The sequence below is a fragment of the Callospermophilus lateralis genome, chromosome 15 (assembly GCF_048772815.1).
Source record: "Callospermophilus lateralis isolate mCalLat2 chromosome 15, mCalLat2.hap1, whole genome shotgun sequence".
Taxonomy (NCBI): domain Eukaryota; kingdom Metazoa; phylum Chordata; class Mammalia; order Rodentia; family Sciuridae; genus Callospermophilus; species Callospermophilus lateralis.
Window position 1 is genome coordinate 69,034,581 of NC_135319.1, and position 18,891 is coordinate 69,053,471.

An 18,891-nucleotide genomic window follows, 5' to 3' on the forward strand; every position below is an offset into this window, starting at 1 on the left:
CCTGGCTTTCTGCCATCTGCTTCAAGAATTTCCAGTGCCCACTTACCAGTACCAACAAATTGAATCATATGGAGGCAAGGAGGTAAGGCAAAAGGCTAAGCAGCAGGCTGCTTATTGTCCTGAGGACCATTTTCCCAGAAATTGTTCTCACTACCATCCCCTTTCCCTGACAGCTATTACTAGATATCATAGAAGCCCAAATTAGCCCATTTCCCCTATTTGGTCAAGAGAGAAGTTGTCCAGGCTTCAGCCCTCTGTTGACATGGCTGAAAATGAGCCAGGCCAGAGAGAGGAAAGGCCAGGCCTCAATACCTTTCTTCTGAGAGCCTAAATTATCCTTTGTCCCAGTGTCCCATCTCCACCTTGACTCTGCCCTTTTCTCTGCCTGGCTTAGGGGCCCAGTCAGACAGTGAGCTCTCATCCTATCATCAAAATGATGTGAGCCTGGACCGAGGGTACACTTCTGACTCAGAGGTCTACACAGACCATGGCAGACCTGGCAAAATACACCGATCAGCCACAGATGCTGATGTAGTCAACAGCGGTTGGTTGGTGGTAAGTGAAGAGGGTATGGGCAGCGGATGAGTCTTCCCTCCTGGTTCTGTGAGAAAGATTCCTAGTCCTCTGAGAGGGCATCTAGAGGTGAATAGGGTTCAAGCCTGGTCCCCATCTTATATCCTGTGTACTTTACAGGTGGGAAAGGATGACATTGATAACTCCAAGCCAGGACCAGGGCCCAGCCGGCCAGGCCCTTCACCCCTGGTCAATCAGTATAGTCTAACAGTGGGTCTGGACCTGGGGCCACATGACACTAAGTCTCTGCTTAAGTGTGTGGAATCACTGTCCTTCATTGTACGTGACGCTGCCCACATCACCCCTGACAACTTTGAGCTATGCGTCAAGACTCTCCGTATCTTTGTGGAGGCCAGTCTGAATGGTGGTAGGTCACCTGGTGAAGGGGCAGTGGGGATTGGCCATGCAAATATACAGGGGAAAAGGGCAGGAATCTCAGTCTATGACTATGGAAATGTGACCTGGGTCTGGCTCTGCTCAGGGTGCAAATCCCAGGAGAAACGTAGCAAGAGTCATAAATATGACAGCAAGGGGAACCGCTTCAAGAAGAAATCTAAAGAGGGTTCAATGCTTCGGCGACCTAGAACCTCCAGCCAACACACTACTCGGGGTGGGCACAGTGATGATGACGAGGATGAAGGCGTGCCTGCCAGCTACCACACTGTGTCTTTACAGGTCAGTCAGGACGTAAGTATGGCACCCTTTACTTCCTCTCCTCCCCCGCCCCTTAGACTGGGAGTCAGGGTGGGGCCAGAGAAAGCCAGTGCTGAGAGGAAGGGTTTGTGTATCCTGCCCAGGCCCTCCACAATATTACCACCTCCACAATATTCCCCTCATCCAACACCCCCTGTATGCCTTTGCTTGCTTAAAATTAATTTTAAATTAAGGTTTACTTATTTTTTGAGCAGGTAATATATGCACATGGTACAAAGTTCAAAAGGTATAAAAGGGTAAAGTTGCCATTCCATTCCTGTCCCTAGCCACCAAGTTCCTCTCACTAAAGGCAACCATTGTACCAGTTTCTTGTCTGTTCTTCCAGAGTTATTCTGTGTCTATTCAAGGCATGTACAATTGATCTGACGAGTTGACTTTATATCTCTGAATAAATGAAGAAACAATTGCCTTAGCCAGAATAACTTTAGAAAGTGATGAAATACTCCAGTACTGCCAAAAAGAAAACAGAAAAGAGTGATGAAAATAAAAAGTATTAAATTTGGCCACTCACTCTTGCCCAGTGAAAGCCTCTGAGCCAGAGGTTTGCTTTATTTTTAAAATGAGATTAACAAAAACAAGGCTTTCTGAGTCATTGGAAAGTGTAAAATAGAATTGAAACAAAAATACCTTTCCTGCTGTGAATCTGTGTGCTAAATCTTAGTCTGCACATCTTCTAAAGCCTGTTCTACCCTGAGCAACTTCTGAATAAGAAACAATGAAGACTGGAGCAACCAGCCCATCAAGCTGAGGCAAAGGGAGTAGCAAAAAGGGCTAGAGTATGGCATAACTAATGCTAGGGTCCCCTTGAGGACTCAGTCAGGGACAGGGGTTGGGAAAGGGGGTCCCACCAGACCTAACCCCACTCATATCCTGCCCTCTCCTGTGATCCCAGTTGCTAGACCTGATGCACACTCTGCACACACGGGCAGCCTCTATCTACAGCTCATGGGCAGAAGAGCAGCGCCACCTGGAGACAGGTGGCCGGAAGATCGAAGCTGATTCAAGGACCCTCTGGGCCCACTGCTGGTGCCCCTTACTTCAGGGTAATCTGGGGGAGCAGGCAGGGTAGGGCAGAGATGGTGCTGGAGCTTGGGGAGCACAATACCGACTGCCTGAAGGATCCTGACCCTGTTCTTGCTCCCAGGCATTGCCTGCCTGTGCTGTGATGCCCGGCGCCAGGTGCGGATGCAGGCACTAACGTATCTACAGCGAGCACTACTGGTACATGACCTGCAAAAGCTAGATGCCCTGGAATGGGAATCCTGTTTTAACAAGGTAAGGACTTCATACTGGTCTTAAAATTCAAATTGTAAGGCAAAAAGAACTAGGTAACCTGAAGAGCCCCATGATCTATATTCAGCCTCTTTCGTACCTTCTTTGCTGTTCTGTGCCTGTCACACAGCACTGGTTTCCTTTGAGCAGAGCTTCCAACTGATCTGGCTATGGTGACGTCAGATATTTACTCTCCAGGTACTGTTTCCACTACTGACCAAGCTCTTGGAGAACATCAGCCCAGCAGATGTGGGTGGGATGGAGGAGACCCGGATGAGGGCTTCCACGCTGCTTTCAAAGGTATGGCTCACCACCCAATACCTCCTACTCTCCCCACACTTACATTTTTCCAAGGGGGGAAGCCAGGGCTTTTGGTAAAACTCGGTGCTCAGGAGCCTCAGTATGGAAATTCAGAAGGACCCAGGGACTCAGGAGAATTCTGAATTTTACAGCAATGTCTAATCTAAGATTCCCATGCAAGATGGGGCAGGTCTGCCTCCCAGCCTTGGAGAGGGGTGCAGAGGGTTCCTACACTACCCTTGGCTAAAAGGGGCTGGTGGACCATAGGTCTTCCTGCAGCATCTATCTCCACTGCTGTCACTCTCCACCTTTGCGGCCCTCTGGCTCACCATCCTAGACTTCATGGACAAGTACATGCATGCAGGCTCCAGTGATTTACTGGTAAGTTCTACCTCAGCTCAACTCCATTGCCCACTTCCTCTCCCACCTCCTGGGAAGTCTTGCTGTCTCCTCCTTGGAAGCTGCCTTCCCATGCCTCTTTCCTGTTCTCATGATCCTGCTGCTGCCTGCAGTCAGAGGCCATCCCTGAATCTCTAAAGAACATGCTCCTGGTGATGGACACAGCAGAGATTTTCCACAGTGCAGATACACGAGGAGGTAGTCCCTCTGCCCTCTGGGAGATCACCTGGGAGCGCATTGACTGCTTTCTGCCACACCTACGTGATGAGCTCTTCAAGCAGACTGTCATTCAAGGTAGGGGCCCCAGCCCAGTCTTACTAAAGAGTCCCCAAAGCTAAATTCATTCTCTGTGTCCTGAGAAGACTGATAGGTTGCCAGGCCTCTACTAGAAGGAAAACACTAAGAGTGGCCATCTGTATTCTCTGCCTACCCTAGATCCCATGCCCACAGAGCCTCATGGCCCAAAATCTCTGGCCTCAGCCCACCTGACTCCTGCTGCTGGTGACCCCAGAACACCTGGACACCCACCTCCCCCAGAAATACCCTCGGAGCTTGGGGCCTGTGGTGAGTCCCTCTGGGCTAGTGTATCGGATTTGACAGGAAGCAAGAGGCCAAAGAGAAGGCCCAGGATAGCTTGGGGTTGCTGCTAAGCACTGAGTGGGAGCCAGAGGAAGGAGACAACCCAAGAATTCAGTTTACCTGCTCTTGCTCTGAGAAATGGCAGGACCAAATAATCTGTGCTGAGATAGTCTGCCTGTTTCAGATAGTTAGGTCTGGAGAAGAGGGCAAGGTCAGTGGGTTGGAATAAATATGCAAAGGCTGCCTTTCAGGGATTCTAGTAAAGACCAGACCAAAATTAACCTTATGAGAACTTCAGCAAAGGAGATGAAGGGTAGAAGTAAGGTAGCCAAACATTGGGATGAGTTTTGAGGGGAGACTTCTAACTTTTTAGACTGCAAGGAAATTTGAAGGAAACCAGCTGGTTTGGTAAGCCAGCTGAGGAATATGAGAATTGCCCCTTGCCAATAAGAGTCTGATTGCAGCCATCTTGCTTTCTTTATAGACTTAGAGAAGCCAGAGGGCCCCCGAGCCACCAACAGCAGCTCCCCTGGATCACCGGTGTCCTCTAGTCCCAGCAGGCTTAGCCCTACCCCAGATGGGCCTCCCCCTCTAGCTCAGCCCCCACTGATCTTGCAGCCCTTGGCTTCCCCACTGCAGGTCGGCGTGCCACCCATGACTCTGCCTATTATCCTTAACCCTGCACTCATAGAGGCCACCTCTCCAGTTCCTCTCCTGGCTACACCCCGCCCTACAGACCCCATACCCACCTCCGAGGTCAACTAAATAAAGCAGGTCCCTCAGAGATCAGGACTATATATCCCACCAGACTATTCCCACCCTGCTTCCACCTGTCTCGGGGCCATAAACTTTTCAGGCCCAATCCAAGCTGCCATCGCTGCCACTTGGATGGGGAAATGAACTTTTATAGCCCTTGCTGGGACCCACTTCAGACTACAGGACCTTCTTCCCCTTTTGCTCTCCATTCCTGAGGGTCCAACCTGAGAGTACACTCAGGTACCACCTGTAGTCTCTGTCTCCAGCCTGGCAGTTCTGAGTAGGCACTGCTGTGTCAACCCTGCAGTGCCCACCATGTGCCCCTCCTGCCCAGGTCAGCCATTGAGAGCCAAGCCCAACCACTCTGCACTTTGTTTCCGTCTCCCAGCCCATTCCCATCAGCCCTGGACCACCTCTTCCAATTCTTCCTCTTTTATTAAATGGTGGATCAGTTTGGAGAGTCGATTGGTACCATGGTGGGTGGGCGGGTGGGGTTGGATGGGAGGACTGCCCACAGGAGCATGTACATATGGAAAAACAATGACAACAATGGACTTTTTATGATGTAATAAATGTCTTAGTACCAACACCACTGCCTTTCCCTCTGGTTTCCTTCTTGAACTTGTGAGTCAGGACACCTTGTTATTGTGATGTACAGGGCTTGGGCCTTGGTGGACTAGGTGAGTCTGAGCCTACCAATAATCTGGCCCTCAGACATCAGTCAAATGCCAAGACTGGGGTCAGGATTCCTTCACCACTGTTGCTGCCCCCACCACTGCCATATTATTGTGCTCTTAGCAGAGAGATGCCAGAGCAGTTCCACATCTACTCAAAGAGACATCTGAGATAGCCAGCTGGGTTCATGGAAGGTTAATCAGAGCTGAGCTATAATTTTTCAGAAGTCTTCCTTAGATGGGCCCTACCCAAAAACAGGAAGGAGCAGAAGGAACTTAAGAGGTAGAGGGGTTTCTTGCCTGCAGCTGCTGTCATGTTCTGGGCAGTATCATTCATTTGACCCCAAACTGAAAAGGGACAATTTTTGCCTGCCCCACAGCCTCCATCCAGCCCAGTCAGTGCAGCATGACAGGAGTGCCCCTGCACTTCTTGCCCTTTGCATGGCAGTAAGACAGACAGGAGTGTGCATGGGCCAGGCAATGTGACTGTGCTCGCCAAGGCACTAGGGTGGAATGTTATGTGTTCATTTTTCCCAAGTGAAGCAGCTACATCATTTTGGTTTTCTGCAGAATGATGCCTGCCCCTTCTGGGGGTCACAGAATGAGACAACTACCACTTGGATGGGGAAATGAACTTTTATAGCCCTTGCTGGGACCCACTTCAGACTACAGGACCTTCTTCCCCTTCTGCTCTCCATTCCTGAGGGTCCAACCTGAGAGTACACTCAGGTATCACCCGTAGTCTCTGTCTCCAGCCTGGCAGCTCTGAGTAGGCACTGCTGTGTCAACCCTGCAGTGCCCACCATGGGAAAGTAATAGCATAGCTTGGAGGGAATACTGGTCTTAATGATGTCCAGAGAGCTGGGCACCGTAATCTCAGCACATGCCAGTAATCCCAGCAACTTGGGAGGCTGAGGCAAGAAGATCACAAGTTTGAACCAGCCTGGGCACTTGGCTAGATCCTATCTCAAAAGAGTAAGGGGTCACTCACAAAGAGTAAGGGGTCACTCACACGTGACATTGGGGCCCACCTGGCTATATGGCCCTTCACTTGGGCTTCCCTTTGCTCCTCACTTTCACATCGACAGGAGTTTGGACCTCTTAAGTTCCTCACTTAAATGTAGAAAAGGGACCCTTAGAAATGGGAACCACCTGGGGCTGGGGTTGAAGCTCAGTGTTAAGGTGCTTGCCCAGCATGTATGAGGCACTGGGTTCAATTCTCAGCCCCGCATATAAATAATAAAATTAAGTCCATCAACATCTAAAAATACATATTTAAAAAAGAAAGAAAGAAAAGAAATGGGAACCACCTGATGTAGAAAAATACTAAGATGTGAGACCTGGACGTACTTCCTTCTTATCCAGGTCCAGACTATACCTGGTTTTTATGCTAACCAGGAGCCTTATTCAATCCTGCCCCTGGGAAAATTAGGAGAGAGAGAAGGCTCTATAGGTAAGTACAGAAAAGCTGAATCTATGGCTAGTAGGACACTAGGACCCTTGCTCAGCTACAATATCTCTGTTTCCCCATCTTAACCCCACAGGCTCTGCCTTTAAAACTTCCATGGTCATACTATAAACAAAGAAATTGGGCTGGGGATATAGCTCAGTTGGTAGAGTACTTCCTCACATGCACAAGGCCCTGGGTTCAATCCCCAGCAAAAAAAAAAAACAAAAAACAACTCTGTATTCCTCCATTAGTCCTACAAATTAGGAAGATGGTGTAACTACAAACTGATTCCCTGCTGGGAAGCAAAAACATTGGGCAGAAGTCTTGTTTGGTTATTAAAAGAGCAACGAATATATGTACAACTCATTATTGACGATCTTCTCTCTTAGAAAGCAGAGGCCTCTACAAGGGAAGCTTACACTCAGGCCTTCATTCTGACCAATAAGGAAGAATGCCCTGGGAATATGAAAGTGACAAAACTTTGGGGGAAAGTAATAGCATAGCTTGGAGGGAATACTGGTCTTAATGATGTCCAGAGGAGCTGGGCACAGTGGCACATGCCAGTAATCCCAGCAACTTGGGAGGCTGAGGCAAGAAGATCACAAGTTTGAGACCAACCTGGGCACTTGGCTAGATCCTATCTCAAAAATTTTTATTTTTTTTAAGAGAGAGTGTGAGAGAGAGTTTTTTAATGTTTTATTTTTTAGTTTTCGACGGACACAACATCTTTGTTTGTATGTGGTGCTGAGGATTGAACCCAGGCCGCTCGCGTGCCAGGCGAGCGCGCTACCGCTTGAGCCAAATCCCCAGCCCCTCAAAAATTTTTAAAAGGGCTGGAGTTGTAGCTCAGTGGGAGAGTGCTTTTCTAGGATGCATGAGGCCCTGTGTTCAAACCCCAGTACCACACCAAAAAAAAAAATGCTCCATGAACTAAGACCCTCATACAGAGAACTGACATTGCTAGAAAACAGCAAACAGGCTGTTAGAAGTAATTTCTCCTGGGGCTGGGGTTGTCATTCAGTGGTAGGGCACTTGCCTAGCATGTGTGAGGCACTGGGTTCGATTCTCAGCACCGCATATAAATAAATAAAGGTCCATTGACAATAAAAAATATTTTTTAAAAACAGTAATTTCATCTCTTAAAGATGAGGCCAAGCCCATCTGTAAGGAGTTGGCTCACATTTTTTCATGTTCTTTCCTAAGTAGTAGAAGTGTTGATGGTTTAGTGCAGATACCCTTCGGAACTAATAGATTTTCTGTAGCTTCTTGTGAGATATATGAGGTTGGCCAGCCAGAGAAAAAGGCTATCACCTTATAAATTCAGTTTTCTTGGAGTCTATTGGTGAATGAATGGAGCAAATTTGTGATGCATCTACTCTGGGCCAGGCTTCATGCTAGGATTGAGTGCAGAAACAGATGATCCTTAGGTTGAAAATTAGTTTCTTAAGTTCAGATAGATGAGGCTATACCAACTGACAACTATCTACAGTTAAAAGTTGGAATATAACAAACTAACATTATCCCATTTAAGAATCTATTTTGCTGAGCATGGTGGCACATGCCTGTATCCCAGCAGCTAGGGAGGCTGAGCTAGGAGTATCTCAAGTTCAAAGCCAGCCTTAGCAAAAGCGAGAAACTATGCAACTCAGTGAGACCTGTCTCTAAATAAAATACAAAAAAAGGGCTGGGGATGTGGCTCAGTGGTTGAGTGCCCCTGAGTTCAATCCCCGGTACCCATTCCCCCAAAAAATATCTGTTTTACCATGTAAATGTTGTAGAAAAATCCTAAATTTCAGCACTATATGGTATTCTCTTTAGAGGTCCACTATAAAGTGGAAAGACCTACTTTGTTTTATACAAAATTTAGGGGGAAAACTTCATCCCTGGAAGCAAGAGACTGGTTTCCATCTTGGTTCTGACCCTTTCTAGCTATGTATTTGGCCATGTTACTTCACCTCTATGAGCCTTAACTTCATCAGTAAAGTAAAGGTAATACAAGCATCACTGATCTGAAATTGACAATAATTTACGATTCTGAAGCAGTTCAGATTTTGAGATTAGGGGATGCTCTGAAACACTTCTGGTTTTAAGCATTTTCATATAAGGGATACCCAATCTGTGTATTTTCATGCTATATTGGGAGGGAAGAATAAGAGCTTACACTAATGTACTCTAACATTATATTTGCTGTCAAGATGAAGAGGAAGAAAAGTAATAGGAAATGAAGAGCCCAAATCAAGAATCATAATCAAGAACCTCTTTGTGCCAAGCCAGTAAATTGCATCCTTAAGAAGGTCAGAAATAGCTGGTGGCACACCTGTAATCACAGTGACTTGGGAGGTTGAGACAGGAGGATCTCAAATTCAAAGACAGCCTCAGCAAAAGTGAAGTACTAAGCAACTCAATGAGACACTATCTCTTAACTAAAATAAAAAATAGGGCTGGGAGGTGACTCAGTGGTCTAGTGCCCTTGATTTCAATCCCCAGTACCACCCCCCACCCCCCAAAAAAGGTCAGAGACATGTTGCAGAAGTTAGGGACAGCAAGAGGGCCCAGAAATGGTCCATTATTCCATTACAAGTCTAAGAGAGGACTGACTACTGTAGAAATGAAGATAATTTAAGGCACCTTCTAAAGAGAAGAAACTCTTAACAACCAGAGAGGTCCAGCCCTGAGTGGGACTTCCTGAATTCCTGTTGTGATCTTTCTGCTGCTAAATGTGTTCAAATGGAAGTTACAAAGTATACAAGAGGTCATTTTCTACATCAGAGATGAGATTGAACTATTTAGATTTGGGCTATTTTTTCAATATTTATTTATTTATTTATTTTTGTACCAGGGAGTGAATTCAGGAGCATTCGACCACTGAGCCACTTCCCCAGCCCTTTTATTTTTTTTTAATATTTATTTTTTAGTTTTAGGCGGACACAACATCTTTCTTTGTATGTGGTGCTGAGGATCAAACCTGGGCCGCACGCATGCCAGGCGAGCGCGCTACTGCTTGAGCCACATCCCCAGCCCGACACATCTTAATTTTATAGGATCAAATTTAGCGCCCCGCGCACGCCAGGCGAGCGCGCGAGCGCGCTACGCTTGAGCTACATCCCCAGCCCCATCTCCAGCCCATTTAAAAAATATATGTTTATTTATTTTTTAGTTGTAGTTGGACACAATAGCTTTAATCTACTTATTTATGTGGTGCTGAGGATCGAACCCAGGGCCTCGCATGTGCTGGCGAGCGCTCTACTGCTGAGCCACAACCCAGCGCCCCCAGCCCTTTTTTATATTTTATTTAGAGACAGGGTCTCACTGAGTTGCTTAGCGCCTCATTTTTGCTGAGGCTGGCTTTGAACTCGAAATCCTCCTGAGCCGCTGGGATTACAGGCGTGCGCAACCGGGCCGGTTCAATTCTAATATTATTGATCTGTGTGGTGGATGAAAGAGGCCTGGGTCTCCTAGGTAAAAACCTCCTCTCTCTCTCCCAGCTCAGAGTTATCGAACAGGTCAGCGTGAAAACCTGGTTCGCTATGGACCTGCCACGTAGATTTAAGTTTTGGGCTCAGTCTCCCTCCATACGACAGAATGTCTCAGCCTCTCGAGCCTCTGGGATTACAGGCGTGCCTTTAGAGGATTAGAGGAGGAGCCTTCCGGCTCTGTACAAAGTCTCCTAGTGACTCCAGAGAGGCCGCCAGATGGCACCCTGGGTCTGACCACAAAGTCAACTTCCTTCCTCTTCCCCTAACTTCCCAGCAGTCGGCCCGGCTTGGGGCGCGGGACCGGAGGGTTGGGACCAGCCGGCTTCCCCTCGGGGTTCCCCAGCCTCGGAGGTAGCCACGCGTTAAGAGTAGCAAAAGCCCAGTACTAGCCGGGACTCTCAGCTGTCTAGGGCAAGCCTGGGCGGGTGAAGAGAACCGAGCCCCGTAGCCCTCGGCTGGGAGAGGTGCTAGGTCACCGGTCCTGGCAGGGGCTAGCCCTCCGGCCAGAGTTTGCACCAGGTGGGCAGTCACCCCTACTCCCCGCCCAGCCCAAACCTTTCCGCTCTGAGAGGCGCGTCTGGGTAGCTCTTGGTTGGCTGAGCGAGTCCCGGAGTTAAAACTTTCAGCCAATGAAAAGGTGCCAGAGGCGTGACGCACGGAAACGTCACGGGAATTCCCCCCTCCGGGGGGCGGAAAAGGGGCTTTCCCCGTTGGTGTCCTGGTAACTGGAGTAGTGTCTCCACCCGTCCGAGGCGGGTCGGACGCTAATAGTAGCCGGAATTAGAGTCGTCGCCACGGTGAGTGGCCGGGTTAAGACCCTTGGGTAGCTACGATACCGGGGTGGGGGGCCTGTGGGAGGAGGCAGGAGGGCAGGCCGTTAGGTGACCGAGTCCCAGATCTGGAGAGCAGCAGACGCATACATCCAGAAAGCGCCGACGCAAACAAAACGCACAGGTACACGTCGACATCCTTGTTCAAACATACGCAGACCGGTACGTACTCTTGCACTTGTGCAGGCACGAATACAGCAGTGTCTTTACAGTCGAACTCGCGCACACATGCACAAGCACACATGCTCACCTGTGCACCAATGCCTGGACACACACCCTTCATTCACAACCTCCTAAACATGTCATCCGTATCTTACACATCTAGCCATGCACTGACATTTACCTACACTGAGAAGCTCAGGAACTCACCTGTTTAGATATGCTCACTTGTACATGCATGTTGACACCCTGCACATAACATGTATCTGAGCACTTGGGCCGAAACACACTTGTATGCCTGTGATGGAGACACATACATGTAGTCCATATGGCTGTGCTGGGGTCGGAGGTGTGCAGGGATCGGTCTGGGCACCAGGAACAGATGCAGCTTGGGAATCTAGGCAGCTGAGACATTCGCGGAGAGGGAGAGAAACCTATCCCAAGGAGACAGCTTTCCCATACCCTGCAGCCCAGAGTCACGTTCTCGGGGCAGCACCCTAGGGCCCCCAACTGGGAAGAACCCCCCGCCTACAAGTCATTCGAAGGGGAGGCCTTCCGACAGCAGGAATGTCCCCCCAAAAGCCCCTGGGGTGAATCAGCCTTGGCCTCCCTCCTGGCAGAAAATCCCAAGGTTACTCCAAGCCAGAGGAGCGCGGGACGGGGTGGGGCGGACCTGGACTCAGACTGAGCCTCTCGGGCCGCGAAAGACCTTCTGTCCGCGGCGCCTGCCCTGGAGGGAGGAGGAGACCTAACCCCCATCAGGGCTTGCCCGGTTCTCCTTGCCCTTTGCGGGTGGACAGGCTGTCCGTGCCCACAGCCTGTGAGAGCCTCCAGCCCCTCCCGCCCCGGGGGCGGGACCATTGGCGTCATTTCCAGGCCCGCCCCCTCCGGCCCCGCCTCCTCTGGTATTTTCGGGACTTTCCTAAACTGCTCTAACTTTCTGCCCCTTCCCTGGCCCAGCCCAGCTCCGGATCTCGCTCTCCACCGGATCTTACCCGCCACACCCGGACAGGCGACCGGAGGAGATCGGACCCTCCCCCAAATCTGGGCACCCCTTTTCCTCCCACCCCTATCCTGATTTATTCCCTACCCGCCACCCCCCCGTCACCCCCCCTCCACACACACCTTAGGCGGGAGCCTAAAACTCTGAGAAGCAGAACCAGGGGCCGAAGCCACCAGACAGAGCCGGGCCTAGCCCAGAGACATGGACAGTTGCTACGACCCAGTGAGTCACGCTGCCTGGCCCTGAAGGCAGCCGGTGCCCCCCGTGTCTGTCTTTTCTGCGGGAGCCGCTCAGTTCCCTTACGTTTGTATGTCCTCAGATTATCCCAGCTCGCTTGTCAGTCTGATCACCTGTCTGCAAGCTGCTTAGGTTTGAAGCTGGGAGGTGGGAGGGTTCTGGGATGGCGCAAAATCAGCCACTTCCAATCTGTCTCCAAACCAGGGTCTGGATGGTATTGCTGAATATGATGATTTCAAATTCAGTCCCTCCGTTGTGGAACCCAAGGAGCCAGTCCCCGAGACAGGTTAGTAAGTCAGCTAACCTCCCCTTGTGTTAGAGGGAGGAGAAGGAAGAGCATGTGCCCTCTGCCTGGATAACATGCTAGAAGATCCTAGTTTAACAAGGTCCCTCTGTCCCCAGCTGATGGCCCCTACCTGGTGATTGTGGAACAGCCTAAGCAAGTGAGTGAGCAAAAAGGATGGTGTGGGATGGCTTCAACTTGGGGGCAAGTGGGGTACCTATAGGTGGGTGGACTTGGGGCCCAGGGATCAGTGTCCAAGGAAGCCATTGTGGTTTGGATGGTGGCTGCTGTTGATCACAGTGGGGGTGCTTCTGGTTCAGGGTAGACATAACTGATTATTATGGTCACTGCTGGCCAGAGGTGTGGCTACCTAGGATGGTCTCTCCTGATTACAATGTCACTCTGGACTTTCAGCGTGGCTTCCGATTTAGATATGGCTGTGAAGGTCCTTCTCATGGAGGCCTGCCTGGTGCCTCAAGTGAGAAGGGACGGAAAACCTATCCCACTGTCAAGGTAAGCTAGGATGATGCTGGAGGGTAGGCTAAGAGACAGCATGTTGAGGCATTACTGACAGCTGTCTTCCCCACTCAGATCTGTAACTACGAGGGCCCTGCCAAAATTGAGGTGGACCTGGTAACACACAGTGACCCACCTCGTGCTCATGCCCACAGCCTGGTGGGCAAGCAGTGCTCAGAGCTGGGAGTCTGTGCTGTCTCTGTGGGGCCCAAGGACATGACTGCCCAGTAAGTGTCCCCTAGCCCTGGTCCCCACTAGGATGGCCCCTTGTTGCCTGCCAATCCTAGGCCCCAGCCCATTTTTGTGTGCTTAGCATCTGACAAAGGGGGGAGGCTTGGGTTGGCCCCAGAACCAGAGGGCCCAAGTATTAACAAGAATAACTTCCTTGAGGAAGTAGGGCTATGTTAAGCCTGGCAGTGGGAAGGCTGCCTCAGAAGGAAAGAAATGCATGGGCAAAGGCCTCTGACTCCTCCTCCTCTCCAGATTCAATAACCTGGGTGTCCTGCATGTGACCAAGAAGAATATGATGGAGATTATGATACAAAAACTTCAGAGGCAGAGGCTCCGCTCCAGGCCCCACGGTCTTACAGGTATGGAGGCAGGGAGAATCATGGAAACTACTCAAAGAAGGAGCAGGGAAGAGGAGGAACCTAGTGGTTACACATATGCTCACTACCCAGAGGCTGAGCGGCGGGAGCTGGAGCAGGAGGCCAAAGAGCTGAAGAAAGTGATGGATCTGAGTATTGTGCGTCTACGCTTCTCTGCCTTCCTTCGAGCCAGCGATGGCTCTTTTTCCCTTCCCCTGAAGCCAGTTATTTCCCAGCCCATCCATGACAGTAGTAAGTATCCTAACTGGTGCCAGGCCTGGATGCCAGAGGGAGCATGAGGGACATTGTCAAGCTATGGAGTCAAACAGGCCTTGGTTTGAACCTGGTCCTGCCACATATGAGTTAAATGGTCTTGAGCAACTCATTTCTCCTTCTGAGTGTTGCTTCCATCTTTGGTAAATGAGAGGACATTAGTAATTCCTGCACCCCCTGGGTTGTCAAGATAATAACCCTAAAGCCCCTGGCTCCATCAGTGTGGCATTATATCACCTAATCTATTTCCCACCTCATAGAATCTCCAGGGGCCTCAAACCTGAAGATTTCTCGAATGGACAAGACAGCGGGCTCTGTACGGGGTGGAGATGAAGTTTATCTGCTTTGTGACAAGGTGCAGAAAGGTGAGGCTGGAGCCCAAACTGGGAATTAGGGACACTGAGTTCTAGCCTGAGGATCAGAGCAGGTCCAGGATAAATGGCTGTGAAGGTTCTCCCAGAAACTATGGTCAAGCTTCACTTTTCCTGCAGATGACATTGAGGTTCGGTTCTATGAGGATGATGAGAATGGATGGCAGGCCTTTGGGGACTTCTCTCCCACAGATGTTCATAAACAGGTACTCAGGTATCAGGGCCTGGGCTAGGGGATGAACTAGGCAAAGGCCTGACTGATACCCTGTGTTGTCCCCTACCCTCTCAGTATGCCATTGTGTTCCGGACACCTCCCTATCACAAGATGAAGATTGAGCGGCCTGTAACCGTGTTCCTACAACTGAAACGCAAGCGTGGAGGGGATGTATCTGACTCCAAACAGTTCACCTATTATCCTCTGGTGGAAGGTGGAACTGGGCTTGAGGATCCTATGGGACTGGGCTGGGCTGGAGGGTTCCCAAGAGGTGATTTCTAGGAGTCAGTCTGAGTACTTTTGAAAGAAGAGATGCTAAGGCATGACCCTTGAACTAGAGATTTAACATTTGTTTGCCTTTGCCCCCAGACAAGGAGGAGGTGCAGCGGAAGCGGAGGAAGGCATTGCCTACCTTCTCCCAGCCCTTTGGAGGTGGCTCGCACATGGGTGGAGGCTCTGGGGGCTCTGCTGGGGGTTATGGAGGAGCTGGAGGAGGAGGTGAGGGGTGCTGAAGGCTGAAGAGGTGTGGAGGGGATAGGGATAGGGGGGAAAGAAATGGTGGGGAAGAAATTGGGGAGAGTCCTGGCTGGTGCCCGCTCCCCACAGCCCTGCCTGTACCCACAGGTGGCAGCCTCGGCTTTTTCCCCTCCTCCTTGGCCTACAGCCCCTACCAGTCCGGCGCAGCCCCAATGGGCTGCTACCCGGGCGGCGGGGGCGGGGCGCAGATGGCCTCCAACGCGCCGGGTGTGGATGCTATGGAGGAAGTGACAGAGCCAAGCGCGCCCCCTGGAAACCCAGAGGGCGAACCACAGGCTCCGGACGCCCTGCTGCGAGGTATGGCTTCCAAAATGTGAACGGTCGGGACGCCGGGGCTGGAGACCAATCATGCATCCTTCCATGCCCCCTGTCACCCCCAGCTCGGGAGTACAACGCGCGCCTGTTCGGCCTGACGCAGCGCAGCGCCCGAGCCTTGCTCGACTACGGCGTCACGGCGGACGCGCGCGCGCTGCTGGCGGGACAGCGCCACCTGCTGACGGCTCAGGACGAGAACGGAGACACGTAGGCGGCTAGAGGGCGGGCCGAGGCCGGGCTTCCTAGGGTCTGGGATTTACCACCCTTGATGCAAGGTCGTGGTGTGGGAGCAAGAAGGGATCTGCAAAGAACTGGCCCCTGGAGTTGAAAAGACCAGAATTCAGGTTCTGTGAATTTCACTGCAAATCTCACTATTTGCTAGTTCTGCTCAAGGTACTTACCCTTTCCAAACTTCAGTTTTGTCAACTGAAGAAGGGACATAATAATAGCCATTATTTACCTAAAAAAGTGCAGAGAAGGATTAAGTTCAGGTACCACGATGTCCTTGGAGATATTTTGGGTTCAATAAGCCCCAGCCAGAGAGACTAGGAAAGAAGTGGTGGGGTTTTGAGGGCAGATAATCCTGAGTGGCTGGGCTTGCTAAGACAGAGTTACTCCTCAATCCCCAGGCCGCTGCACCTGGCAATCATCCACGGGCAGACCAGTGTCATTGAGCAGATAGCCCATGTCATCTACCATGCCCAGCACCTCGGTGTTGTCAACCTCACCAACCACCTGCACCAGGTGAGGGGGCACCTACTGGTGAGGGAGTAGCAGTTGGAAGGCAGGTGGGTTTAAGCTGGCTTGGCCCTGACTCACCCTGACTTTTCCTCAGACACCCCTGCACCTGGCAGTGATAACTGGACAGACAAGGGTGGTGAGCTTTCTGCTACAGGTGGGTGCAGACCCTGCACTGCTGGATCGGCATGGAGACTCAGCCATGCACCTGGCACTGCGGGCAGGTGCTGGAGCCCCAAACCTGTTGCAAGCACTGCTGCACAGTGGAGCTCCCACTGTGCCCCAGCTGTTACATATGCCTGATTTTGAGGGTAAGTTCCCCACCGACTCCAAACTTGGAGGGTAGAGGTGAAGACCAATGAGGGTGTCTTACAAGTGGACATTAGGTGCTGAAACTGGCTCATCAGGGCTAATCTTGGGGCCACTTTGGGATCACAGCTATAGACTGATATCCTGCATTCCCAGGACTGTATCCAGTACACCTGGCAGTTCACGCCCGAAGCCCTGAGTGCCTGGATCTGCTGGTGGACAATGGAGCTGAAGTGGAGGCTGCAGAGCGACAGGGAGGCCGAACAGCACTGCATCTAGCCACCGAGATGGAGGAGCTGGGGTTGGTTACACATCTGGTCACCAAGGTGGGAATGAGGATTGTGGAAGGGGTAGAGCCAAGATTGCAGGGAGATTGAGAATGATGATGAGGTGTGTGGGAAGGGTCAGTCAACTGAACCATACTGGGGTCCTCTTTCTTGCACCCCACAGCTCCATGCCAATGTGAACGCCCGCACCTTTGCCGGAAACACACCCCTACACCTGGCAGCTGGACTGGGATCCCCAACCCTTACCCGTCTCCTTCTAAAGGCTGGTCAGTCTCACCCATAGAGGCATATGAACAGGGCAAGGGGAGGAAAAGGGTGCTCCTAGTACCCCCATTTTGTATTTCTTAAGGTAGGCCCCCATTGTCCCACTGTATGACTGCCTTCCTTCCCCAGGTGCTGACATTCACGCAGAAAACGAAGAGCCTCTGTGCCCACTGCCCTCACCTCCAACCTCTGGAAGTGACTCAGATTCCGAGGGACCTGAGAGGGACATCCAGAGCAGCTTCCGGGGCCACACACCTCTTGACCTCACTCGCAGCAACAAGGTGAGGCTATCCTGGCACTGGAAGTAACTAACAATGCACCAGGTACCTCCTAGACTTGGGAATGGGGCCCAGAGTGTGGACTTCCAGGTAGCTAGGCTTAAAGAGTAGGATGGGAAGTAGTCAAAGCTATCTCCCCAGGTGAAGACCTTGCTGCTTAATGCTGCTCAGAACATCATGGAGCCCCCCTTGACCCCACCCAGCCCTGCAGGTAAGGTCTCACAGATATTCCCAGGCCCCAGGAGCATCTTAACAGAGGTCTTCTCCTTCAAAACCTCTGAAGGAGGGTTCTTCCTTTCAATCTTCTGTCCCAGTGGCCTTGACTGTCAGGTTTCCAGGGGAAAGGTGGTGTCCAGGTATCTGTCTCTGCCCATATCTGGAGTCAACTGACATGTTTATATCTGTGCCCCATCAGGACCAGGGCTATCACTTGGGGAGACAGCCTTACAGAATCTGGAGCAGCTGCTAGATGGGCCAGAAGCCCAGGGTAGCTGGGCAGAGCTGGCAGAGCGGCTAGGACTGCGCAGTCTAGTGGACACATACCGGAAGACAGCTTCACCCAGTGGCAGCCTCCTGCGCAGTTATAAGGTGGGACAATCTATACTCTATCCCAGCCCCCATATGCTTTCCCCACCTCAGAGCCCAGATGATTCCTTGGCCCCTGAGCTCCCCACCCTAATGCCCTAAGCATGATTCAAACCTCCTGTCTCTTCCTTCTCCTCAGCTGGCTGGTGGTGACTTGTCAGGTCTGCTGGATGCCCTGTCTGACATGGGTCTAGATGAAGGAGTGCGACTGCTAAGAGGTCCTGAGACCCGAGAAAAGCTGCCTAGCACAGGTAAAGGGGGCCAACCTGGAAGACGGAGCTGGGTCTGGAGGGTGGGAGGCCTGAGCCTTTGACTTGCCCCCGTTCCTTTCCCTGTGTCCCTCCAGCAGAAGTGAAGGAAGACAGTGCATATGGAAGCCAGTCAGTGGAACAGGAGGCAGAGAAGCTGGGCCCACCCCCTGAGCCACCAGGAGGGCTCTGCCATGGACACCCCCAGCCTCAGGTGCACTGAACTGCCACCTGCCCTTCAGCCCTCTTCCTGAACTTCTCTGTACAGCATCCCTATCTAATCCAAATCTTATTTAACACCCCATGCCCACACCTCAGTTGGAGCAAATAAAAGATTCTCTGGGAGGACCCCCCTTCCCATCTTATGGCAGCCCCCAGTGTGACTCTAGTCCCTAGAACCAGCTTCCTACCCTGGCCCCAAGCCAACAAGATGACAAGACCCAGCCAGCAATTCAGAGCAGTTTTAATGGGGCAGAGGCTGTACAAAGGACAGGGCCCACTGAGGGAGGGAAAGCAGGCGGTGCCACCCTGGTCTGTGGATGGGGCCTCAATGTGGATGCCCTTCCTCCACCTCTGGAAAGAGAGAGGTGAGCCCTCATGGAAAAGGAGGGAAACCAGCTCAGCTTCAAATCTGGGCCTCTGTCTGAGCCAGGCCCCAGGATGG

The 18,891-nt window shown here is 51.3% G+C and overlaps 2 protein-coding genes and 1 long non-coding RNA gene across 15 annotated transcripts in view; 2 read left to right on the top strand and 1 right to left on the bottom strand.

Moving 5' to 3' along the window:
* The window catches only part of Gbf1 (golgi brefeldin A resistant guanine nucleotide exchange factor 1), a 125,856-nt gene extending 120,671 nt beyond the window's left edge, over nucleotides 1–5,185 (top strand). For 6 of the 9 annotated variants that reach the window (XM_076834616.1, XM_076834617.1, XM_076834620.1 and 3 more), the window contains 10 exons: nucleotides 395–555; nucleotides 694–940; nucleotides 1,055–1,260; nucleotides 2,180–2,330; nucleotides 2,432–2,562; nucleotides 2,758–2,859; nucleotides 3,127–3,240; nucleotides 3,372–3,552; nucleotides 3,694–3,822; nucleotides 4,322–5,185. In XM_076834616.1, the coding sequence (XP_076690731.1) occupies nucleotides 395–555; nucleotides 694–940; nucleotides 1,055–1,260; nucleotides 2,180–2,330; nucleotides 2,432–2,562; nucleotides 2,758–2,859; nucleotides 3,127–3,240; nucleotides 3,372–3,552; nucleotides 3,694–3,822; nucleotides 4,322–4,602 (1,703 nt within the window). In that variant the 3' untranslated portion in view covers nucleotides 4,603–5,185. The remainder of the gene's footprint in view (nucleotides 1–394; nucleotides 556–693; nucleotides 941–1,054; nucleotides 1,261–2,179; nucleotides 2,331–2,431; nucleotides 2,563–2,757; nucleotides 2,860–3,126; nucleotides 3,241–3,371; nucleotides 3,553–3,693; nucleotides 3,823–4,321) is intronic. The other 3 variants (XM_076834618.1, XM_076834619.1, XM_076834624.1) reach the window with 1 other exon arrangement.
* Nucleotides 1–11,935, bottom strand: part of LOC143381231 (uncharacterized) — a 37,532-nt gene extending 25,597 nt beyond the window's left edge. The window contains exons 1-2 of one of the 2 annotated variants that reach the window (XR_013088797.1): nucleotides 11,856–11,935; nucleotides 11,393–11,480 (exon numbers count right to left, since the gene is read on the bottom strand). This is a non-coding gene — a long non-coding RNA (uncharacterized LOC143381231). Of the gene's footprint in view, nucleotides 1–11,392; nucleotides 11,683–11,855 lie in introns of those variants that run through there. The other variant, XR_013088796.1, reaches the window with a different exon arrangement.
* On the top strand, nucleotides 10,908–18,592 carry Nfkb2 (nuclear factor kappa B subunit 2). Of its 4 annotated transcripts, XM_076834625.1 has the most exons (23): nucleotides 10,908–10,990; nucleotides 12,143–12,407; nucleotides 12,627–12,708; nucleotides 12,825–12,865; nucleotides 13,120–13,218; nucleotides 13,297–13,448; nucleotides 13,705–13,811; nucleotides 13,902–14,060; nucleotides 14,342–14,446; nucleotides 14,573–14,658; nucleotides 14,742–14,937; nucleotides 15,036–15,164; nucleotides 15,291–15,500; nucleotides 15,584–15,725; nucleotides 16,148–16,262; nucleotides 16,354–16,567; nucleotides 16,722–16,891; nucleotides 17,016–17,118; nucleotides 17,246–17,397; nucleotides 17,536–17,605; nucleotides 17,810–17,982; nucleotides 18,119–18,230; nucleotides 18,326–18,592. In XM_076834625.1, the coding sequence occupies exons 2-23, from the start codon at nucleotides 12,387–12,389 to the stop codon at nucleotides 18,448–18,450; spliced, it is 2,763 nt and encodes a 920-aa protein (XP_076690740.1). In that variant the 5' UTR covers nucleotides 10,908–10,990; nucleotides 12,143–12,386; the 3' UTR covers nucleotides 18,451–18,592. The 4 variants fall into 4 exon arrangements, with proteins under 4 accessions (XP_076690740.1, XP_076690741.1, XP_076690742.1 ...); XM_076834626.1 differs by lacking the exon at nucleotides 10,908–10,990 and having other exon boundaries at nucleotides 12,100–12,407; nucleotides 18,329–18,592; XM_076834627.1 differs by lacking the exon at nucleotides 10,908–10,990 and having other exon boundaries at nucleotides 12,100–12,407; nucleotides 14,742–14,880.
* Nucleotides 18,593–18,891: the final 299 nt, after the last annotated feature.